Source organism: Nicotiana sylvestris, chromosome 5, assembly GCF_000393655.2.
Source record: "Nicotiana sylvestris chromosome 5, ASM39365v2, whole genome shotgun sequence".
Classification (NCBI taxonomy): domain Eukaryota; kingdom Viridiplantae; phylum Streptophyta; class Magnoliopsida; order Solanales; family Solanaceae; genus Nicotiana; species Nicotiana sylvestris.
Genome location: NC_091061.1, coordinates 94,100,847 through 94,120,676, shown reverse-complemented (window position 1 = coordinate 94,120,676; position 19,830 = coordinate 94,100,847). Strand labels below are relative to the sequence as shown.

The window sequence follows — 19,830 nt, the reverse complement described above, 5'->3', positions numbered from 1 at the left end:
GCAGTTATATATGGCAAACGGAAGGCAAGGAATGTAGCTCTATGGCAAAACAAGGTACCATGGGCTGAGAAAGTATGGCAGAAAATCAAGGAGGAGGGATTCTGCAGAGTTGAGATGAGAATGCACATGCAGCAAAATAGGAAAGAATTGGAGTGGATAGAAAAACTGCATAGATAAATAGCAAGAATAAATTAGTTTCTAACTCCCTAGGATGATTTTGTAGTAGGATCTCAGTAGATAGACCTTCCTGATAGGGATATCTATAAGAAGTACATTGTAAAGCACCTATACAAACTACACTATAGTCTCTTTTGTTCTCGAGTTTGAAATGCCAATTATTTTTGAGATTCTGAGAAGGTCAGGCCTCATGCCCCTATTCTCCAAATATATTTTTGCTATTTTGATTTCAATAATATAATATTGCAGTATTATTTTTGTTATTCCACTACTATTCCAACATAACATGCCCTACTTTGCCCCCAAAAGATGAATATACATTTACTTCATCATTTATTACTCAAACATGGATCAATTCAATCCCCCATTATTACGTGTTTATAATTTTGTAATATATATGTTTATATTCAATCAGTAAATGAAATGATCACCCCAAAGAACATAAAGTTGTTAGTTGTGATGTAAAGATGGATCAGATAAGCAATTCTTTTTTTTTTCACCTCGTGGAAATTTTCCCCATGTTTTCTCCTCATGCTATTACATAGTAATTGATTTTGATTTGCAGCACTTGAAGGAAGAAACAGCAAACATAGCAAAGAAGATCGAGATCCTTGAAGTTTCTAAGAGGTATTGTGCTAGCAGTTACATTTCCCCCTGCATTCTTCATTGTGATACTCTCTCTTTTATATTTCTCAGCATATTCAGTGCAATCTTGAATTTGAAATGCTTAGGAAGCTAATGGGTCAAGGTATTGGATCATGTTCAATGAATGAACTTCAAGAGATCGACAGCCAGCTGGAAAAAAGCCTGAAGAATATCAGGGCAAGAAAGGTATTAATATACCAATTTAAATTATATACGCGGATAGTGTAACCAATATGTGTCCTGCAAAGAGGAGTTGATTCCCTTTTCTTCCTCTTTGGTAATTGGTGACTCCTAAAATGTATAAGTGATTTGCCTTCATTGATTAACCAGTTGTTTATTGGTCATTTTCTAGACTCAATTATTGAAGGACGAAATAGAACGGTTAAAAGCCAAGGTATGATGAAACAACTTCAACGCATTTCAGGGTGTTTATTAATTAGTACTACTTATTTAAATGTTCCCTCTACTAGCAGCCTTTTGTTTCCTCTTGTGCAGGAAAAACAATTGCTTGAAGAAAATGAAAGGTTATCTGAAGAGGTGAATTAATTAAGTTTCCCATATATCTGCTCTGCCGAATAATAATAATATATCTTGTCAAAGTGGTCGGGGCCATGTTTGTATCATTTTTTTTGGTTTATTCTTCTAAACTAAATTAACTTAAAGGGGTTTAGATCAATGAAGCTCTACAGTTTATGAAACTGCATGTTCAATTCCAAGAACCACATGTGAGAGTAAACTCTGCAATTATATACGACTAATGTTAATGCTAAAGCAATCTTAGACCCAATAATTAAAGTTTGAAGCCTGTCTAAAATATGAGTTTAAGTTATATGCATTAACAGTAAAAAAAATTATATACCATACCAGTTAGAAGAGGTCGTTAATTACTCTGCTTTCTAGGTTACCATATCAATCTTGATATGAGAAATTACCTGTTGTTGTAAGTCCGTTGAGTTCCATTCGGATGTGGGAAGGAAATTTGGACTTCTTATATGGTTTTGGGCAATCCTCATCTCGTGAGCTAACTTTCAGGGTAGAGTTAGGTCCAAAGTTCATTTTCTTATCATGGTATCAGAATTCTCACTTTGTTGTTTACTCGATGTTTGACCCCCATCTTATTTTGTTCACACTCTAGATGTTCAGTCCTAAGCGTACAGGGCCATTGAGTCCCATATTGGCTATGAGAAGGAAAATTGGACTTCTTATATGGTCTTAGGTAATTCTAACCTCATAAACTAGAGTTTGGAGTTATTAAGTCCAAGGTCCATTTTCTTGTCAAAATCAACTTAATCTAATCTTGTAAAAGTTCTAAATAACATCAGTGTCCAAAATATTACTCATAAAGTTTATGTATGAACTGGTTTTGTTGACAATTCTTATCATCATGTTGATAGTGTGGGCTAAGGCGGAAACCAGAAGCACCACCACCTCCCCTAACACGAATATCCCAACAGAAAGAAACGGCAAGCTGTAGCCATAGTGTCCAGAATACAGAGGTGGAGACTGATTTGTTTATTGGTCTTCCTGACATTTGTTGGTCGTAGCTGCTGGAATAATTTGCTCAAATTCGATAGAAGCATTAAAAGCATGCAAATACAAAAAAATAAGGTATACGAGTGAAAGATCTTTTTTGCGTTTTTTCCCTTTGCTGCTTCTTGCTTAATGTATCTATATTTCCATGAATAATGGTTGTAAAGAAGCCTGATTTAATTGCATATTCATAAAGCTTATTCTCGTTCATGCAGTATTAATTCTAAACTTTTTATTTTCTCCCAACCCTTCAAACTTATTATTTGGAAACTGAAAAACACAGTGCGTGGCTACTAAGAGTTCATATTTCCTTTTTCATATCACAAAAAAGAAAGGAAAAGAAAAGCCCATTCGGATTCTAAAAGGCATTTGGTTGTAGATGGTTGAGGAATGAGATTGGTAAAAATTTCACGGGGCGCGCTATTTGATCACCCTCATTTAACTTGTATTAATTTTTAAAAAAAATTAATTATTACTCAAAGTACAGGTAACTTCAGACTATTTTCTCCTCCCTTCTTTTTCTTCTTTTTCTTCTTTTTCTTAGTTGCTGTGAAAGCAAAGGTGACAATGGATTTACATGATGTTTATGAGAAGATTTTAAGACGATTTATGGTATTTTACAGTAGTGAGCTGATGTGATGCTCCTCTCTTTGCTACTGCTTGAGGTTTCTTCTTCTTCCTCTTAGTTGCAAAATGAGTTTGTTAGATTTGTTGTTATGTTTCAAATTTGAGCTCATTTGAAATAGATTTGGGTGCTGGAACGAAGAAATTTTTATTTATGGGCAATTCGCACTTCAGAGTTTAGACTAAAGTCAAGTGCATAAAAAAATTAGTTGCACTGGCCAATTAAGTCTTAAGTGCATCTTAGGCGTAATTTTTGCACTTCAGACTAAAAAAAGTCTTAAGTGCATGATTTAGACTAAAACAATCTGAAGTGCATCTTAAGTTTGCAACTTCAAACGCGAATTTCAACTTCAAATTCGCTAACTGAAATTGAGCCTAAAGCAGGTAAACTTGTAAATTTTTATGCAATATAAGTATAACTTCAATAGTCACCGTAAAACTAGATATATTATATATGTAAATCCCCTCTAGATTGAAAAGACATAAAATATTGGACGATATATTGTCATAGATAATAAACTTTTGAAGAAATCCTAATTTATAATAGGACTCATAAAACACACAAGAGGTCCTAAAACTTTCAATGTTACACTAATTATGTAGCTGATTTGAATAAACTGTTAGCAGTTCTAATTGTAACACCTTAATTTTGGGGATAATGACCACGGAAAGAAAATCATGTGCTCTTCTTTTTTCTTGGAGAAATATACTGAATAGGGCATTCACAAAATGAAATAGCACACCTAGGCCTCATTTTCTTTTCTTTCCTTCTTTCCATTTCTTTCGGTGAATATTTATTATAGATACACAATTAGGATAATATTTACCCGTTTCAGCTAGGTTTTTCTATTTACAAAATGTAGCTAGTTTTTTTTTTTTTTTTTTACAAAATATGTACATATCTGGTCAAACACATAGAATTTATATACGACTTGCATACAATTTTTTATTTTATAGAATTCGTCAAGCATACATCTTATATACAGTATTTTTGTATACGGCTAAAATCGGGAAGACCAATTTTACAATCGACAAGTCATTGAGCTCTAGCGCGTCGTTCTGCGGTTTAAGGCCATGAGCAGCTTCACTTTAGGTATTATGACTTGTATGCGGGGTCAGAATCGAATTTCGGGAAGTTCGGAATTGATTTGGAAAGAGAATTTTATTTCGGAAGCTTTAAGTTGAAAGAATTAACTAAGATTGGAGTTTTGAGTAAACGACCTCGGAATCGAGATTCGAAGGTTCCAGTAGGTTCGTATGATGATTTTAGACTTGGGCATATGTCCGGATCGGGTTTTGGAAGATCCGGGTATATTTCGGCACCTATTGTGGAAGTTAGCATTTTTGAAGAATTTCAGAAGTTTGGGTTGAAGTGCATTTCAGTGTTATCGATATCCATTTGGGATTTCGAGTTTGGGAATAGCTCCGTATGGTGATTCTGGTGTTGGGAGCGCGATCGGAAGTGAATTCGGAGGTCCGTGGGTCATTTTGGAGTCATTTGGCTAAAGATAGAAATTTGATGGTTTTTGAGAAGTTTGACCGGAAGTGGACTTTTCGATATCGGGGTCATACTTCGATTCCGGAAGTTGGAGTAGGTCCGTAATATCAAATATGACTTGAGTGCAAAATTTGAGGTCAATCGGACGTAATTTGATAGGTTTAAGCAACGAAAGTAGAAGTTTGAAATTTTAAAGTTTATTAAGCTTGAATTGGAGTGAGATTCATGATTTCGACGTTGTTTGATGTGATTTGAGGCCTCGAGCGAGTTCGTATCATGTTTTGGGACATGTTGGTATAATTGGTTAAGGTCCCGATGGCCTCGGGTGAGTTTCGGACGTGCGAGAGAGGTTGGAAACACACTAGATTTTTTGGTGTTCTTAGCAGCAGTTGCAGGTCTCGCAAATGCGAGAAATAGTTCGCATTTGCGATGGAGCCTGGCCTGAGGCAGAGTTCGCATTTGCAATGTTTTGGTCGCATTTGCGACCTTAGCAGAGTCCGTATTTGCGACTCGTTGGTCGCATTTGCGACCTTGGCAGGGGAGGCCCATGTTCGCATTTGCGATTGTTTTGTCGCAATTGCGACCGTCGCATTTGCGAACCAGGTGTCGCAAATGCGACATCTGAGGCATGTGCACAGCTATTAATTTCGAGACTTAGTCCTTTAAGCTCATTTCCTTTCATCTCTTGGGCGATTTTGGAGCTTTTGGAAGAGGGCTCTCACCTAGCACTTTGAGGTAAGTAATTTCTACACAAACATGAGTTAAATACATAGATTATGGGTAGATTAACATGTGAAAATTTGGGAAAATCAAGGGTTTAGATGAAAATCCTAGGGTTTTGATAAAAATAAGAATGGGTAACAACTTTCTTCAAGAATTATCGGAATCCGGGCACGTAGGCCCGAGGGTGAATTTTAGGAATCCTTGCATTTAGGGTTGGAAAATTGGTTTAATAATCAAATTATAAACTTTTGAGTATGTATTGACTAGTTCTTACCCCATTTGAATAGTTTTGGATCGTTCGGCTCCGAATTGGAGGTTTGAGCGCGTTTTTAAATCGGAACATAGACTTCGGAGCGAGGTGAGCCTCCTTTTTAACCTTGTAAGAGGGAATTCTCCCCATAGGTGAATTAATTAGATATGTGCTTCTATTTGTGGGGGCTACATACGCACGAGGTGATGAGAGTCTGTGCGTAGCTACTATTATGCTTAAGTTCGGGTAGTTTAGGACCCTAAAAGCATGCTTTACGTGCAATATTTGGAATCTTGTTGTTAATTTAAAAATGCTTAAAACATATCGAACATGTAAATGATTTTTAAAAGGCTAGTCATCGTTTTTTGATTTCTTTAATAGAGAAATATCCTTTTCTTGGATAATTTGCTCCTTGATGAGTTCTTGATTGACTGTTTGAATGTGTTTATATACTGTGGAACGGGCCGAACGCCTCGGTAGATTAAATAGATGCATCTATAGTTCGCGCCATTCGACCCTCTGGTAGTGCACAATTTAAATATTGTTGGATCGGGCTGTACGACCTCGACATGATTTGCGCATGCTTGTATTGCTTGCCTTGAGATTTATAGATGTTGATATTTGCTCTCCCTGGCTTGAGATAAATTAATAAGTAATAGATTATCAATTTGGAAACTTCTTAATATAGAAAGAAATGTTTACTTGTTTCTTGACTTACTTGAATTTGCTACCATTTTTAATAAATCCGATTATTCGCTTTATAATATATTACTATTGGACCACTAGTAAGTGTCGAAGTCGACTTCTCGTCTCTACTTCTTCGAGATTAGACGGGATACACACTGGGTACACGTTGTTTTCGTACTCATACTACACTTGCTGTGCATTTTTGTTGCACAGGTCCACGTGTGGCGTAGTTGCATAACGGCATGGTTGGTACGAAGACTTAGGTGAGCTGCATTTATCGAGACGCCCCGCAGCCAGCAGAGTCTCCTTCAGAATATTGTATTGTATTATTTCATTTCTGTCCACTTCTATTCCAGACAGTTACTGTATTTTTATGTCATTCCCTAGTAAATGCTCATGCACTTGTGACACCGGATTCTGGGATGATTATGGGGTATTTGTATTAATTTCAAACATTTTTATTTAATTCGAAACGGTTATCCTTTACTAGTACAATTGAAGGAAAAAATCATAGTTTTCAACATTATTAAAACAAGTCCTAAATTAAGTATTTATGATTGACTTGCTTGACAGCAGTGTCTGGCCCCATCACGACCCTTAGTGGATTTTGGGTCGTGACAGCCCCGGAAGATAGCCCGGGGTTCGATGCCTTCGGGGAGTCTTCGCGTCCGATATCGGGGCACAATGGACCAGCGTTTATTGCCGATAAGCGGGAAGTTCCCTAGGAGCTGTATCTTCTGACAAACGCCTGTGCAAACAGTGACAGTCTACACCAGGTTGATTGAGTGGTTGTACCAGCTACATTATGTAATAATTACACATGTGTTTGTACTATGTTGGGTTTTCCCCTTATATATAAAAGAGGACCCTTGTCATTTTGGGAGGATCTGATGCTCAATATTGAATACATAAGAACATTCTCTCTGCTTTCTAATATATTCCCTTGATCTCATTACTTGCATTTATTGTTTATATTCATTGTGTTCTGTTTATTGTTCTTCATTTATTACCCATTATTGATTATAAAAGGCTTCCATCAAAGCCATCATAACTGTTAATCCCCTCTCGATTGCTCCTAGCCGAGCATCCAATTCGACCTCGAGGCCCGTATACGCCAGCTCGAGGCCCCGATTTTCAGCCCTCTAGTTTGGTCATTATACTATCTACAAGCTCTTATCTTGTTTCCTAGTCTCTTACTTAACATTTATTGCCTAAATAACTAGCATAAAAATAGATCACGTATTTTTAGAACCGCACAATCAAATTTAATTGTAATTACCATTTTCAAGGTAAACAGTTTGACACCCACCGTGGGGATAAAAATAATAGTGATTATTTTGTTGCTGGTTTTACTACATAACTCAAGTTATCTTTCATGCTTTTTCTTGTCTAAGATCTTTGATTTCAGGTCAAAATATCTAACTCAGTAAATGCACGTGAAAACAACAACCGTGAAGACCATGGAGAGAATGGTGTGGATGTTCCAGGTGTTGGTGTATCACCCCGAAACCATGAGAATGCACCAGGACCAATTCCCGTGGATGTGGTATCACACAACTCTCAATGAATCGGCGTAATTTCTCACGTTGACAGGAGTATACGCCGAGAAAATCAACTGGACATTCGGAAGAACATCGCCCGGGGAGAAAGAGAAATGAACAGGGGAAGCGAAGTAGGAAAATCTCGGCACATAGTTCATATGATTATCGGAGGGACCGACATTCCCCAGGGGTCCGGGATCAAGCGGATAAAGGTTTCTACGACAACGCAAGGGCAAGCCTGGGGCTGGGCATCTGAGGACATCCTCGCATTCAGCGAAAAAGATTTTGAAACTCTGTCTCATCCACACAACTATGCGCTAGTAATCTCGTTTCTCTTAAATAACATCCAAATTAAATGTGTACTCGTGAATCCAGGTAGCTCGGCCAATGTAATTAGATCGACGGTGGTAGAACAACTCGGATTGCTCGATCAGGTCATACCTACATCCCGAATCCTCAACGGCTTCAATATTGCCAGCGAGGAAACAGAAGGAGAGATCACCCTCCATATTAACATATCTGATACAGTTCAAGATACTCTGTTAAAGGTGATACAAGGTACAATGCATTGCTCGGTAGTCCGTGGATACATAATATGAAGGCGGTAACATTGACCCTGCATCAGATGATGAAGTTTCCGACAAAGGATGGAATAAAACAGTGTATGGAGAGCAACACGCGGCGAAGGAAATGTTTGTGGTCCATGAAGAGGTACCGAATTCTGTGCACGCCACCTCGGAAGAGCTGGAAAACTGACCAACCCCCAAGGATGATAAAGAAGACTTCCTCGCTCCCAGAACTTTCATTGCCCCCGAAGAATCAGATGCAACAAATTTGACTATTGAAGAATTGGAGCAAGCCGTATTGGTCGAGCATCTCCCAGATCGGAAGGTGTACCTAGGGACGGGATTAACCCCCGAACTCAGGAAAAAAACTAATCCAATTCCTTATTAACAACATCGATTGCTTTGCTTGGTCTCATTTAGACATGACAGGGATCCCACCGGAGATAGGCACCATTGACTAAGCGTTGACCCTAGATACAAACTGGTGAAGCAAAAAAGGAGACCCCAATCCGAGATAAAGCATGCATTCATCAAAGACGAGGTAACAAAGCTCCTCAAAATAGGGTCTATTAGGGAAGTTAAATATCCCGAATGGCTGGCCAATGTGGTGGTAGTTGCTAAAAAGGGGAATAAACTAAGAATATGCGTAGATTATAAAGATCTAAATAGGGCAGCCCAAAGGACTCATTCCCACTGCCCAACATCGACCGATTGATCGATGCCATGGCCGGCCATGAAACCCTTACTTTCCTCGACACCTATTCGGGGTATAATCAAATTCAGATGAACCCCGAGGATAGAGAAAAGACTTCGTTTATCACAAAGTACGGTACGTACTGCTACAGTGTAATGCCCTTCGCGCTAAAAAACGTAGGGGCCACATATCAGCGCCTAGTTAATAAAATGTTCGAACATCAAATAAGAAAATCCATGGAAGTTTATATTGGCGATATGCTAGTTAAGTCCCTGTACGCAGGGGACCATTTGACTCATTTGCAGGAAACATTCGACATCCTCAGAAGTTACAACATGAAAATCAATCACGAGAAGTGCGCCTTCGGGGTAGGATCGAGCAAATTCTTGGGTTTCATGGTATCGAACAGAGGAATCGATATCAACCCCGATAAAATCAAAGCCATCGAAGAAATCACGGTGGTAAATAACGTAAAGGTCTACAATGGCTGACCGGGCGGATAGCAACCCTGGGCCGATTTATATTAAGATCATCGGACAGAAGTCATCATTTCTTCTCCTTTCTTAAAAAGGAAAATAGCTTCGAATGGACTCCGGAGTGCCAACGCGCCTTGGAGGAGTTGAAGCGATACCTGACGAGCCCACATCTGCTCCACACCCCAAAAGAGGACGAGACATTGTATTTGTACCTGGCCGTATCCGAGATAGCGGTAAGTGTCGTGCTGGTCTGAGAAGAACAAGGTACGCGATTCCCTGTTTATTATATAAGTCGGACCCTGGGTGACGCCGAAACCAGGTATCCGCATCTGGAAAAACTAGCTCTTGCATTAATAAGTGCATCTCAAAAATTGAAACCTTACTTTCAATGTCATCATATTTGCCTTTTAACAACGTACCCCCTTCGAAGCATATTGCATAAACCCGAATTATCGGGCAGGTTGGTCAAATGGGCTATCGAACTCGAGGGATACGATATCAAGTATCAGCCTCAAACGGCTATAAAGTCTCAAATTTTGGCAGACTTCGTAGCCGACTTCACTCCCTCTCTCGTACTTGAGGTCGAGAAGGAACTTTTGCTACAAAATAGGCACATCCTCGGGGATATGGACCTTGTTCACTGACGGTGCTTCGAGCGTAAGAGGGTCCGGGCTCGGCATAGTCCTAAAGCCACCTACGGGCGGCGTGATTAGACAATCTTTAAAAACCATAAGGTTAACTAACAATAAATCTAAGTATGAGGCTATGATTGCAGGTTTCGAATTGGCCAAAGGCCTCAGAGCTGAGGTCATCGAAGCGAAATGCGATTCCCTCCTGATGGTAAATCAGGTAAATGAGAGCTTCGAGGTTCGGGAAGATAGGATGCAAAGATACTTAGACTAAATTCTAATCACATTGCACTGCTTCAAAGAATGGACCCTGGTCCACATACCCCGAGAGGAGAATAGCGAAGACGATGCACTCGCAAACCTGGGATCGTCCGTCTAGGAAGATGGCATACTCCCTGGATCTGTTGTTCAACTGTCCAAGTCAAGGATCGAGGAAGGCCACGCCGAGTTCAACTCCACTAGCCTAACATGGGATTGGAGAAATAAATATATCGACTATTTGGAGAGCGGAAAGCTACCCACGAACCCAAAAGAGTGGAGGGCTTACGTACCAAAGCAGCCCGATTCTCGCTCGACAAAAGCAGAACTCTTTACAGAAGAACCTTTGATGGCCCTCTAGCAGTATGCCTGGGGCCGGGAGATACTGAGTATGTGCTCTAAGAGATCCACGAGGGCACCTGCGGAAATCATTCCGATGCCGATACCTTAATTCGAAAAATAATCAGGGCAGGCTACTATTGGGACAACATAGAAAAGGATGCCAAAGAGTTTGTCCGCAAATGTGACAAATTCCAAAGATTCGCCCCAATGATCCACCAATCTAGTGAACAACTACATTCAGTTTTGTCACCATGGTCATTCATGAAATAGGGGATGGACATCGTCAGACCTCTACCAACGGCGCCAGGTAAAACTAGATTTATTTTATTTATTATTGACTACTTCTCGAAATGGGTTGAAGCATAGGCCTTCAAAAAAATAAGGGTAAAAGAAGTCATTAATTTCATCTGGGACCACATCATATGCCGATTCGGAATTCCTTCTGAGATAACATATGATAACGGGAAGCAATTCATCGGAAGCAAATTGACTCAGTTTCTCGAGGATCACAAGATTAAAAGGATCCTGTCAACACCCTATCACCCGTGTACAAACGGCCAAGCCGAGTCCACAAACAAAACCATTATTCAAAACTTAAAGAAGAGACTGGAAGGCGTAAAGGGAAGATGGAGAGAAATATTTCACGAAGTGCTCTGGGCATATCGAACAACTCCAAAATCAAGCACGGGGGAAATGCCTTTCTCTCTGGTATACGACGCCGAGGCTTTGATACCGGTCGAGGTCAGAGAACCCACCTCCATAGTCCGACACATCACCGAGAGCTCGAATAATGAGGCCATGGCTATTGCTCTCGAACTATTGGATGAAAATCAAGAAGCCTCGCTGGTCCGAATAGCCGCACAAAAACAGAGGATCGAAAGATACTACAACAAGAGAACAAATCTCCGACATTTTGGAATCGGGGACTTTGTCCTAAGGAAGGTTACCTTGAACACTCGAAATACTAATGAAGTAAAGCTAGGTCAGAACTGGGAAGGACCGTACCGCGTCCTCGGGATAGTTGGCAAAGGGTCCTACAAAATCGGCACCATGGAAGGCGAACAACTTCCAAGCAATTGGAATGTATCAATGCTCAAACGCTATTACTGCTAAAAGCTCAAAGGCCTTAAATTTCAAAAGCATGCGTTGTACTCTTTTCCTTCGATCAGGTTTTTATTCTAAGAAGGGTTTTACCGGCAAGGTTTTTAACGAGGCAAAATCTATATGCTACATAAGGAAGACTCAACAAGTATTCAAGGTTTCTTTTGCAATCAACCTTGAATATTGGGGGGCATCCCCCCGAAAGGTCACCTACTCGAAAAAGCCAAGATGCGCTAAATGAGGTCTCGATAGGAAAATAATGTACCGGGCCAAATGGTCGAACGAACTGTGTCCGTATAGAATAACCGAACCCTTAATAGCGAAAATGTGTATACTTGTACCAAGTAATCAAATAACACTTTCCCCTTCATCAAAGCATTTCGCGTTTCAAGGAAGCTCGGTATTTTTTGCAAAAATGGCCCCATAGCCAAAATATGTCCCGAACACTCGGGACTAGCATCAACAACTCGAAACCATATGACCTACGGGTTGGAGCTTCAAACTCGTAAGCCCTCGATGAGGCAACATCAAGTTCACAAAATGGCCCAGAGCCAAAAAATGTCCCAAACACACGGGGACAAGTGTCACGCCCCAACCTTGGGAGGCGTAGCTGGCACCCGGTGTCACTGACCCGAGCGAACCATTCTGTAACTCATTCATTCCTTTATAACTATCATGGGCCAACATGGACACAACTCGTAATGTACAATTGTAAGTGGGCAAATATTATATCAATGAACCATCGTTCATAAAACATGAATACATATGGGCCGTCAAGTCCTCTGACATCCTGTACATAATAAATCTGTGTCTACAAAGCCTCTAAGATTATTTGACATAAAATAGGACAGGGTACCGGCCTACCCATAAGTATGTAGCAAAACTCTAACATGATGACTTATATACTCGGCTACACTCCGAATGAGGTGGAGTCTTACCGATCCTTCGTTGAATACTGACCTCGTCTACTATGAGGGCTCGTCGAACTGATTGTCTATACCTGCAGGCGTGAATGCAACATCCCCAACAAAAGGACGTTAGTGCGAATAATGTATTGAGTCTGTAAGGCGTGTTAATCAATATATAAAGGACATGGAAAAAACATGGAGTAAAGAACTTAACCTGTAAATCTGGATAGCTTTGTAAATCATGAAATATTTATAAGGTCATGCGTATACGTGTATATGTCATGTAATGCATAGGTCTATACGTACATAATATCGTCAAGCCTCTGAGGGCATCCCATCATATCATCTCAGTCACCGTGGGCAAAATCATCAACGTATACCAGCTGATCAGGTGGTGATGCGTATATAACGCCGTAACCTTTTACCGTATCCCATATACATATATGTTCATAACATTATCAAGCCTCTAAGGGCATACCATCATATCATCTTGGCCACTGTGGGAAAATCATCAACATATACCAACTGATCAGGTGGTGGTGCGTATATAACGCCATAACCTTTCCCATATCCCATATATATATATATATATATATATATATATACGTGTATATAACGCCATCTGGTCATGGGTCAATATGCATATGTAGATGCATGAAATGCACATGAAAATATGTTTATAAAATCTCGTAGTACGTCATAAGACCATTATGCCTCTGGTTAATATTATGAAATAAACTTTACCAACTTACGTATTTTTGAGACCCATGAACATACGATAGAATAATAAGACATATGGGAATTCAAGAAAATAGACATCTCTAATACTTCTATGAATAAATTTATTTATGAAATTTGTGCATTTGCTCATATAATTCGTGTCGTATAGATCATGCCAAAAGAAAGAAAGGATAACCTTAATATACCTGGAGTAGGAAAAATCCGTATGATATTCTTGGAAAATTTTTGCACCGTATACCCTTAAAATCGCAAAATCTCACGTTGCTAATGTTAATGTGCTAATTGCAGTCAGTAGAAAGGTATTTTCCCTATGCCGCACCATCCCCTTCTCCTACTATCATATGCAACCAGCTTTTATGCTCCACCAAGTATATGGAAAATATATTTCATGAAAAGTATTTAACATCACACCAGACATATACTGGAACAAGTGCTTCCAATACACCTTAATAGCAATTAGACTAGAGTAATAGTAAACTGAATTCATCAATTAACAAGATACGTAGTCTGTTTAAAGTAACTATTCACTTTTAACAAATTAAATGAACTGCCTCTTTCAGTGAGTAGTTTTCCTACCTTTTTATTTTTAATTTTATTCTATGTACTAATCACTTCAGTACTAAAACTTGCGTATATAACCTAATTAAGCTTAGTGACAAAAGAGTTCACTAGCTAGGTACCACTTTAATACTTCCTTCAGCGCCTAAATTATGTTCTATTTTTTTAAAACTAATTAAAACTGTTACCAAAAGTGGGAGTGTTCTCTGAAATAGTAGCTAAGAACACACAAGAGTTTCTATCAAGAATGAAGAAAATAGTAAGTAAGAAAGGAGAAAAAGGGAGGAAGATAGAACTGTTCTTTAATATGCCACCTATAAGAAATGACTAATGAGTCATCTAAATTTGTAAGGGGGCTGCCACGTGGGGTGGGATGTTTAATCTTATCCCCTAACTTATTAATTAACTAGTTAATGACCTGTTACCCGATAATTAACTAATTACCCATATAATTAAAAATTATCTCAAATTACTCAAAATTATACTTATTTTTAATACACTTTATACACCTTACTATAATATACTTTACTATCATAGTCATGTGATACAATATAAAATCAATACATACACTATTATTTCATTAAAATATCCATATTAAAATACATATATTTTCTCAACTTATAATTTTCCTAATCTCATATAACAAGTACAAATTTTCGTACACTTAATTCTTAAAATGGTAAAAAAAGAAGATATCCTTCTTTTTTTGTGAAAGAAAATAATTCATATCTTTACGATAAAGAAAATCTCATAAACTATATCATATTATGTGTACAATTTAAAGCATTTTAGGAAGTAGTAATATTAATAACTATTTAAAATTATATTTTCAAAAATTTTACGAAAATGCTCTACTCAAAATACCACATCAAACATATATATAATGGTATCAAGGATTTTAAACTTATGGGGTGTAACATCCTTCCCCCTTTAGAACATTCGTCCTCGAATGTTAACTCTTATAGATTTGCGAAATTTTCACTAGGATCTCCTTTGTAAAGTAAACTTAAAATCCAAACTATATATGAAGTCTCGACTATTCACAACCTTTTATAAATTATTCTTCATTTTTAACTTACTTACCTTTCTGTATCGCATTGTATTTTCTGTCGCGTTCATAACCTCCATTCCACAAAGGTAGAAATTACATCTACGCCTTAAAGCTTTGTTGTGATAGCACCTCTAATGAATACAAAATCTAGCGAAAGCTTCATACTGACTTCGTACGACTCAGCTCTATGACACGATCTGGAAAAAAATGAAGGTTAACATTTCCTAAATGCCCTATAGCCTCTGAATTATAAATGTGACGCGCAACACACCTATAAGTGAGACTCTAGTAGGCACGACTTTGTAGACTTTCTAGGACACGACCCGCTCTGATACCACTTTGTCACGCCCCAACCTTGGGAGGCGTGGTTGGCACCCGGTGTCACTGACCCAAGCGAACCACTCTGTAACTCATTCATTCCTTTTATAACTATCATGGGCCAACATAGCCACAACTCGTAATGTACAATTGTAAGTGGACAAATATTATATCAATGAACCATCGTTCATAAAACATGAATACATATGGGCCGTCAATGCCTCTGACATACTGTATATAATAAACATGTGTCTACAAAGCCTCTAAGATTATTTGATATAAAATGGGACAGGGTACCGGCCTACCCATAAGTATGTAGCAAAACTCTAACACGATGACTTATATACACGGCTGCACTCTGAATGAGGTGGAGTCTTAGCGATCTTTCGCTGAATACTGACCTCGTCTACTATGAGGGCTCGTCGAACTGATTGTCTATACCTGTAGGCATGAATGCAGTGTCCCCAACAAAAGGACATCAGTACGAATAATGTACTGAGTATGTAAGGCATGTTAATCAGTATATAAAGAACATGGAAGAAACATGGAGTAAAGAACCCAACCTGTAAATCTGGATAGCTCTGTAAATCATGAAATATTTATAAGGTCATGCGTATGCGTGTATATGTCATGTAATGCATAGGTCTGTACGTACATAATATCGTCAAGCCTCTAAGGGCATCCCATCATATCATCTCAGCCACTATGGGCAAAATTATCAACGTATACCAGCTGATCAGGTGGTGATGCGTATATAACGCCGTACCCTTTTCCCATATCCCATATACATACATATATATATATATATATACATATATATATATACACGTATATAACGCCATAACATCATCACGCCTCTGAGGGCATCCCATCATATCATCTCGGTCACTGTGGGCAAATCATCAACATATACCAACTGATCAGGTGGTGGTACGTATATAACGCCATAACCTTTCCAATATCCCATATACATATATATATATATATATATATATATATATATATATATATATATATATATATATATATATACGCGTATATAATGCCATCTGGTCATGAGTCAATATGCATATGTAGATGGATGAAATGCACATGAAAATATGTCAATAAAATCTCTTAGTACTTCATAAGACCATTATACATCTGGTTAATATCATGAAATAAACTTTACCAACTTACTTATTTTTGAGACCCATGAACATATGATAGAATAATAAGACATATGGGCATTCAAGAAAATAAACATCTCTAATACTTCTATGAATAGATTTATTTATGGAATTTGTGTATTTGCTCATTTCATTCGTGTCGTATAGATTATGCCAAAAGAAAGAAGAGATAACCTTAATATACATGGAGTAGGGAAAAATCCGTATGATATTCTTGGAAAAAGTTTGCACCGTATTCCCTTAAAATCGCAAAATCTCACGTTGCTAATGTTAATGTGCTAATTGCAGTCAGTAGAAAGGTATTTTCCAATTGCTGCACCATCCACTTCTCCGACTATCATATGCAACCAGCTTTTATGCTCCACCAAGTATATGGAAAATATATTTCATGAAAAGTACTTAACATCACACCAGACATATACTGGCACAAGTGCTTCCAACACACCTTAATAGCAATTAAACTAGAGTAATAGTAAACTGAATTCATCAATTAACAAGATATGTAGTCTGTTTAAAGTAACTATTCACTTTTAACAAATAAAATGTACTGCCTCGTTCAGTGAGTAGTTTTCCTACCTTTTTATTTTTAATTTTATTCTATGTACTAATCACTTCAGTACTAAAACTTGCGTATATAGCCTAATTAAGCTTAGTGACAAAAAAGTTCAGTAGGTACCACTTTAATACTTCCTTCAGCGCCTAAATGATGTTCTATCTTTTTAAAACTAATTAAAACTCTTACCAAAAGTGGTAGTGTTCTCTGAAATAGTAGCTCAGAACACACAAGAGTTCTATCAACAATGAAGAAAACAGGGAAACCTCAAAAGATCTTACTACTTCAGATTATCCTGGCTTGATAGCAAAACTTACACTTTGTTTGTTGCGGTGGAAAGTAGGGGTATTAGGAGGGGACAACGGCTATTTTCCTTACTTGGTTAGGTAAGATATCAGTGGTACGCGACGCCTTCATTAATTTAGGTCGTAATTTGAATGCTTGCTAATCACTTCTGTTTCAGTTTTGATCATAGTGTGTGATGGTATTTTCAGCTCAAGTGACAGTTGCCACATTATAGTAAGAAACCAATTGTTTGGTTAAAATTTTACATTTGGAAATATTCCTAAAAGCAAATTTTGATTCGTAAAATCTGGAACATTTTGTTTGGTTGTGAAACTTGTATCTCTCTTTTATTTACAATGGGAAACTATATCAGCAGTTTGTTTGTAGGAGTTTGTGACTTGTCGAGTTTGTAGCCTTCTTGCAGCACTAGAAATCTATGAGAAAGAATAAAATTCAATTGTTCCTGCAAAAGAAAATGCGCTGTTAGCTATAACACTAGTCTTCTGTTTCAGCACTTCATCTTTATGGCTATGTTTAGAGTTACTCAGTTTATTCCTGTTTCTCAGATCAAGAATTCCTATTTCTGTACAACACTCATGGTTGTAGCTTATTCCTGTTTCTGTATATGTCCAATCCTCAAAGATGGACCAAAGGATATGCTGTTATGTGGTCTGAAGGTGTGAGTCCTTTGCAAACATGAGTGTTTGTTAAATGGCAGTCGAAATAAATGATGCCTGTTAGTAATGATTGGGCAATTTTAAATAGGTCCTTTCACACAATTATTTTATAATTTCAGGTCATACAGTCTAATGTTCGACAATTTAGCGGTTGGAAGATTTCAAAATGATGAAAAGTTGCGAAAATCATTTGAAGTCCATCATTCTGGATTATTACTATGATGACATTAGCAATTTAGTCCAAACAATATATTTTTATGTTTTAAGTTACTGTGATATTAATATTTTTGATTAGTACTTCCTTTTGATTGTTAAGATTTAATGAGATATATTACATTTTTTTGAATTAATATTAATATATTTTATTATTTGGGTCATATTTTATACAAATTTAGTAACTATTATTAATTGTCACCAAATTATTGATATTATCGCTAGTGACTTTTAAAGATATTAATTTTTAGCGGCAATTTAGTCAAACATATTAGCTATTAAAATGGACGCTAAAAGGGCAAACTAATTGCCGTTAAAGATGTGGACTTTTTAGCGACAATTATTTTGAATTTAGTGGCTATAAAAATGGGGGGTAAATAAGTATAATTAGACGTTTGGATTGGATTTAGTAGCCATTATAATTGCCATAAACAATTGCCGTGAACTTTTAGCGGCAATTATTTTGAATTTAGTGGCTATAAAAATGGATGGTAAAGAAGTATAATTAGCCGTTTGGATTTGATTTAATAGCCATTATAATTGCCACAAACAATTGCCGTTAAAGATACGAACGTTTAGCGGCAATTATTTTAAATGTAGCGGCTATAAAAATAGCTACTAAAGAAGTATAGTTGGTTGTTTTTTATTGGATTTAGTAGCCATTATAATTGCCGCAAACAATTTCCACTAAAGATAATAATTTTTAGCAGCAATAAACCATACCTTTTACCAGCTTTTGCGACAAATGCCGCTAAAGGCTTTGCCGACCCCCGCATCAGCGGCAAAACACTAATGGATGGTAAAAGATATAGCGGCAATAGCCGTTTTGTATTGCCGTTAAAGGTCTTTTTTGTAGTAGTGTCTCTCTTAGTTTCTCTCTAGGATGAACTCCCAACCTTTTGCAAGCCAAAACACTATCCCCCTAAAACCACCCAACATAATCCATCACAACCCACCACTTGATGATTTGGAAAATTCAACATCCTTCAAGGACAAATTGATGGAATCAAACCCAATGGATTTTGCTCCTACAATTGAACAAGAGGAAATACTCTACACCACAAACTCAACGGAAGATAAAGAGATTGTGCATGATCCAGAAGGTAAAAGGAAGGTGTCATAAAAATTTTCCTTTCAACGGAGGATAGACAACGTATCTATGAACCGTGGAAATACTCTATCATAATCAAATTAGTAGGAAAACGTATGCTACATCATTATTTAAAAAAGAAAATTCAAGATCTATGGAATCCAGTGGAGGAATTCTCTCTTATTGATCTTGGAGAAAACTATTATATTATCAAATTCAAGAAGAAGGAAAACATGGATAAATCTATCCACTTTCCATAGTTTATAAATGACCATTTCCTGTCCATTTCTAGATGGAAACCAAATTTTGTGGCCAAAAATAAAAAATTAACTACCTCTGCTGTATGGATTAGGCTTCCCCAATTGCCAACAGAGTTTTATGATGGTAAAATCCTAGAAAAAATTGGTAATGCAATAGGACGCCTATTAAAAATTGACATATGTGCATCAACGACCCTCAGAGGTCGATATGCAAGAATTTGTGTCGAAATTCCTCTGGAAATTCCAGTCCAACCCTACCTTTTTGT

At 37.6% G+C, this 19,830-nt stretch overlaps 1 protein-coding gene across 6 annotated transcripts in view; it reads left to right on the top strand.

The window, feature by feature from the left end:
• LOC104239900 (MADS-box protein AGL42-like) overlaps window positions 1-2,566 on the top strand; it is a 55,497-nt gene extending 52,931 nt beyond the window's left edge. For 4 of the 6 annotated variants that reach the window (XM_070174535.1, XM_070174536.1, XM_070174534.1 and 1 more), the window contains 5 exons: window positions 743-804; window positions 909-1,008; window positions 1,175-1,216; window positions 1,318-1,359; window positions 2,217-2,566. In XM_070174535.1, the coding sequence (XP_070030636.1) occupies window positions 743-804; window positions 909-1,008; window positions 1,175-1,216; window positions 1,318-1,359; window positions 2,217-2,366 (396 nt within the window). In that variant the 3' untranslated portion in view covers window positions 2,367-2,566. Of the gene's footprint in view, window positions 1-742; window positions 805-908; window positions 1,009-1,174; window positions 1,217-1,317; window positions 1,360-1,957; window positions 2,039-2,216 lie in introns of all 6 variants that reach the window. The other 2 variants (XM_070174538.1, XM_070174537.1) reach the window with 2 other exon arrangements.
• Window positions 2,567-19,830: the final 17,264 nt, after the last annotated feature.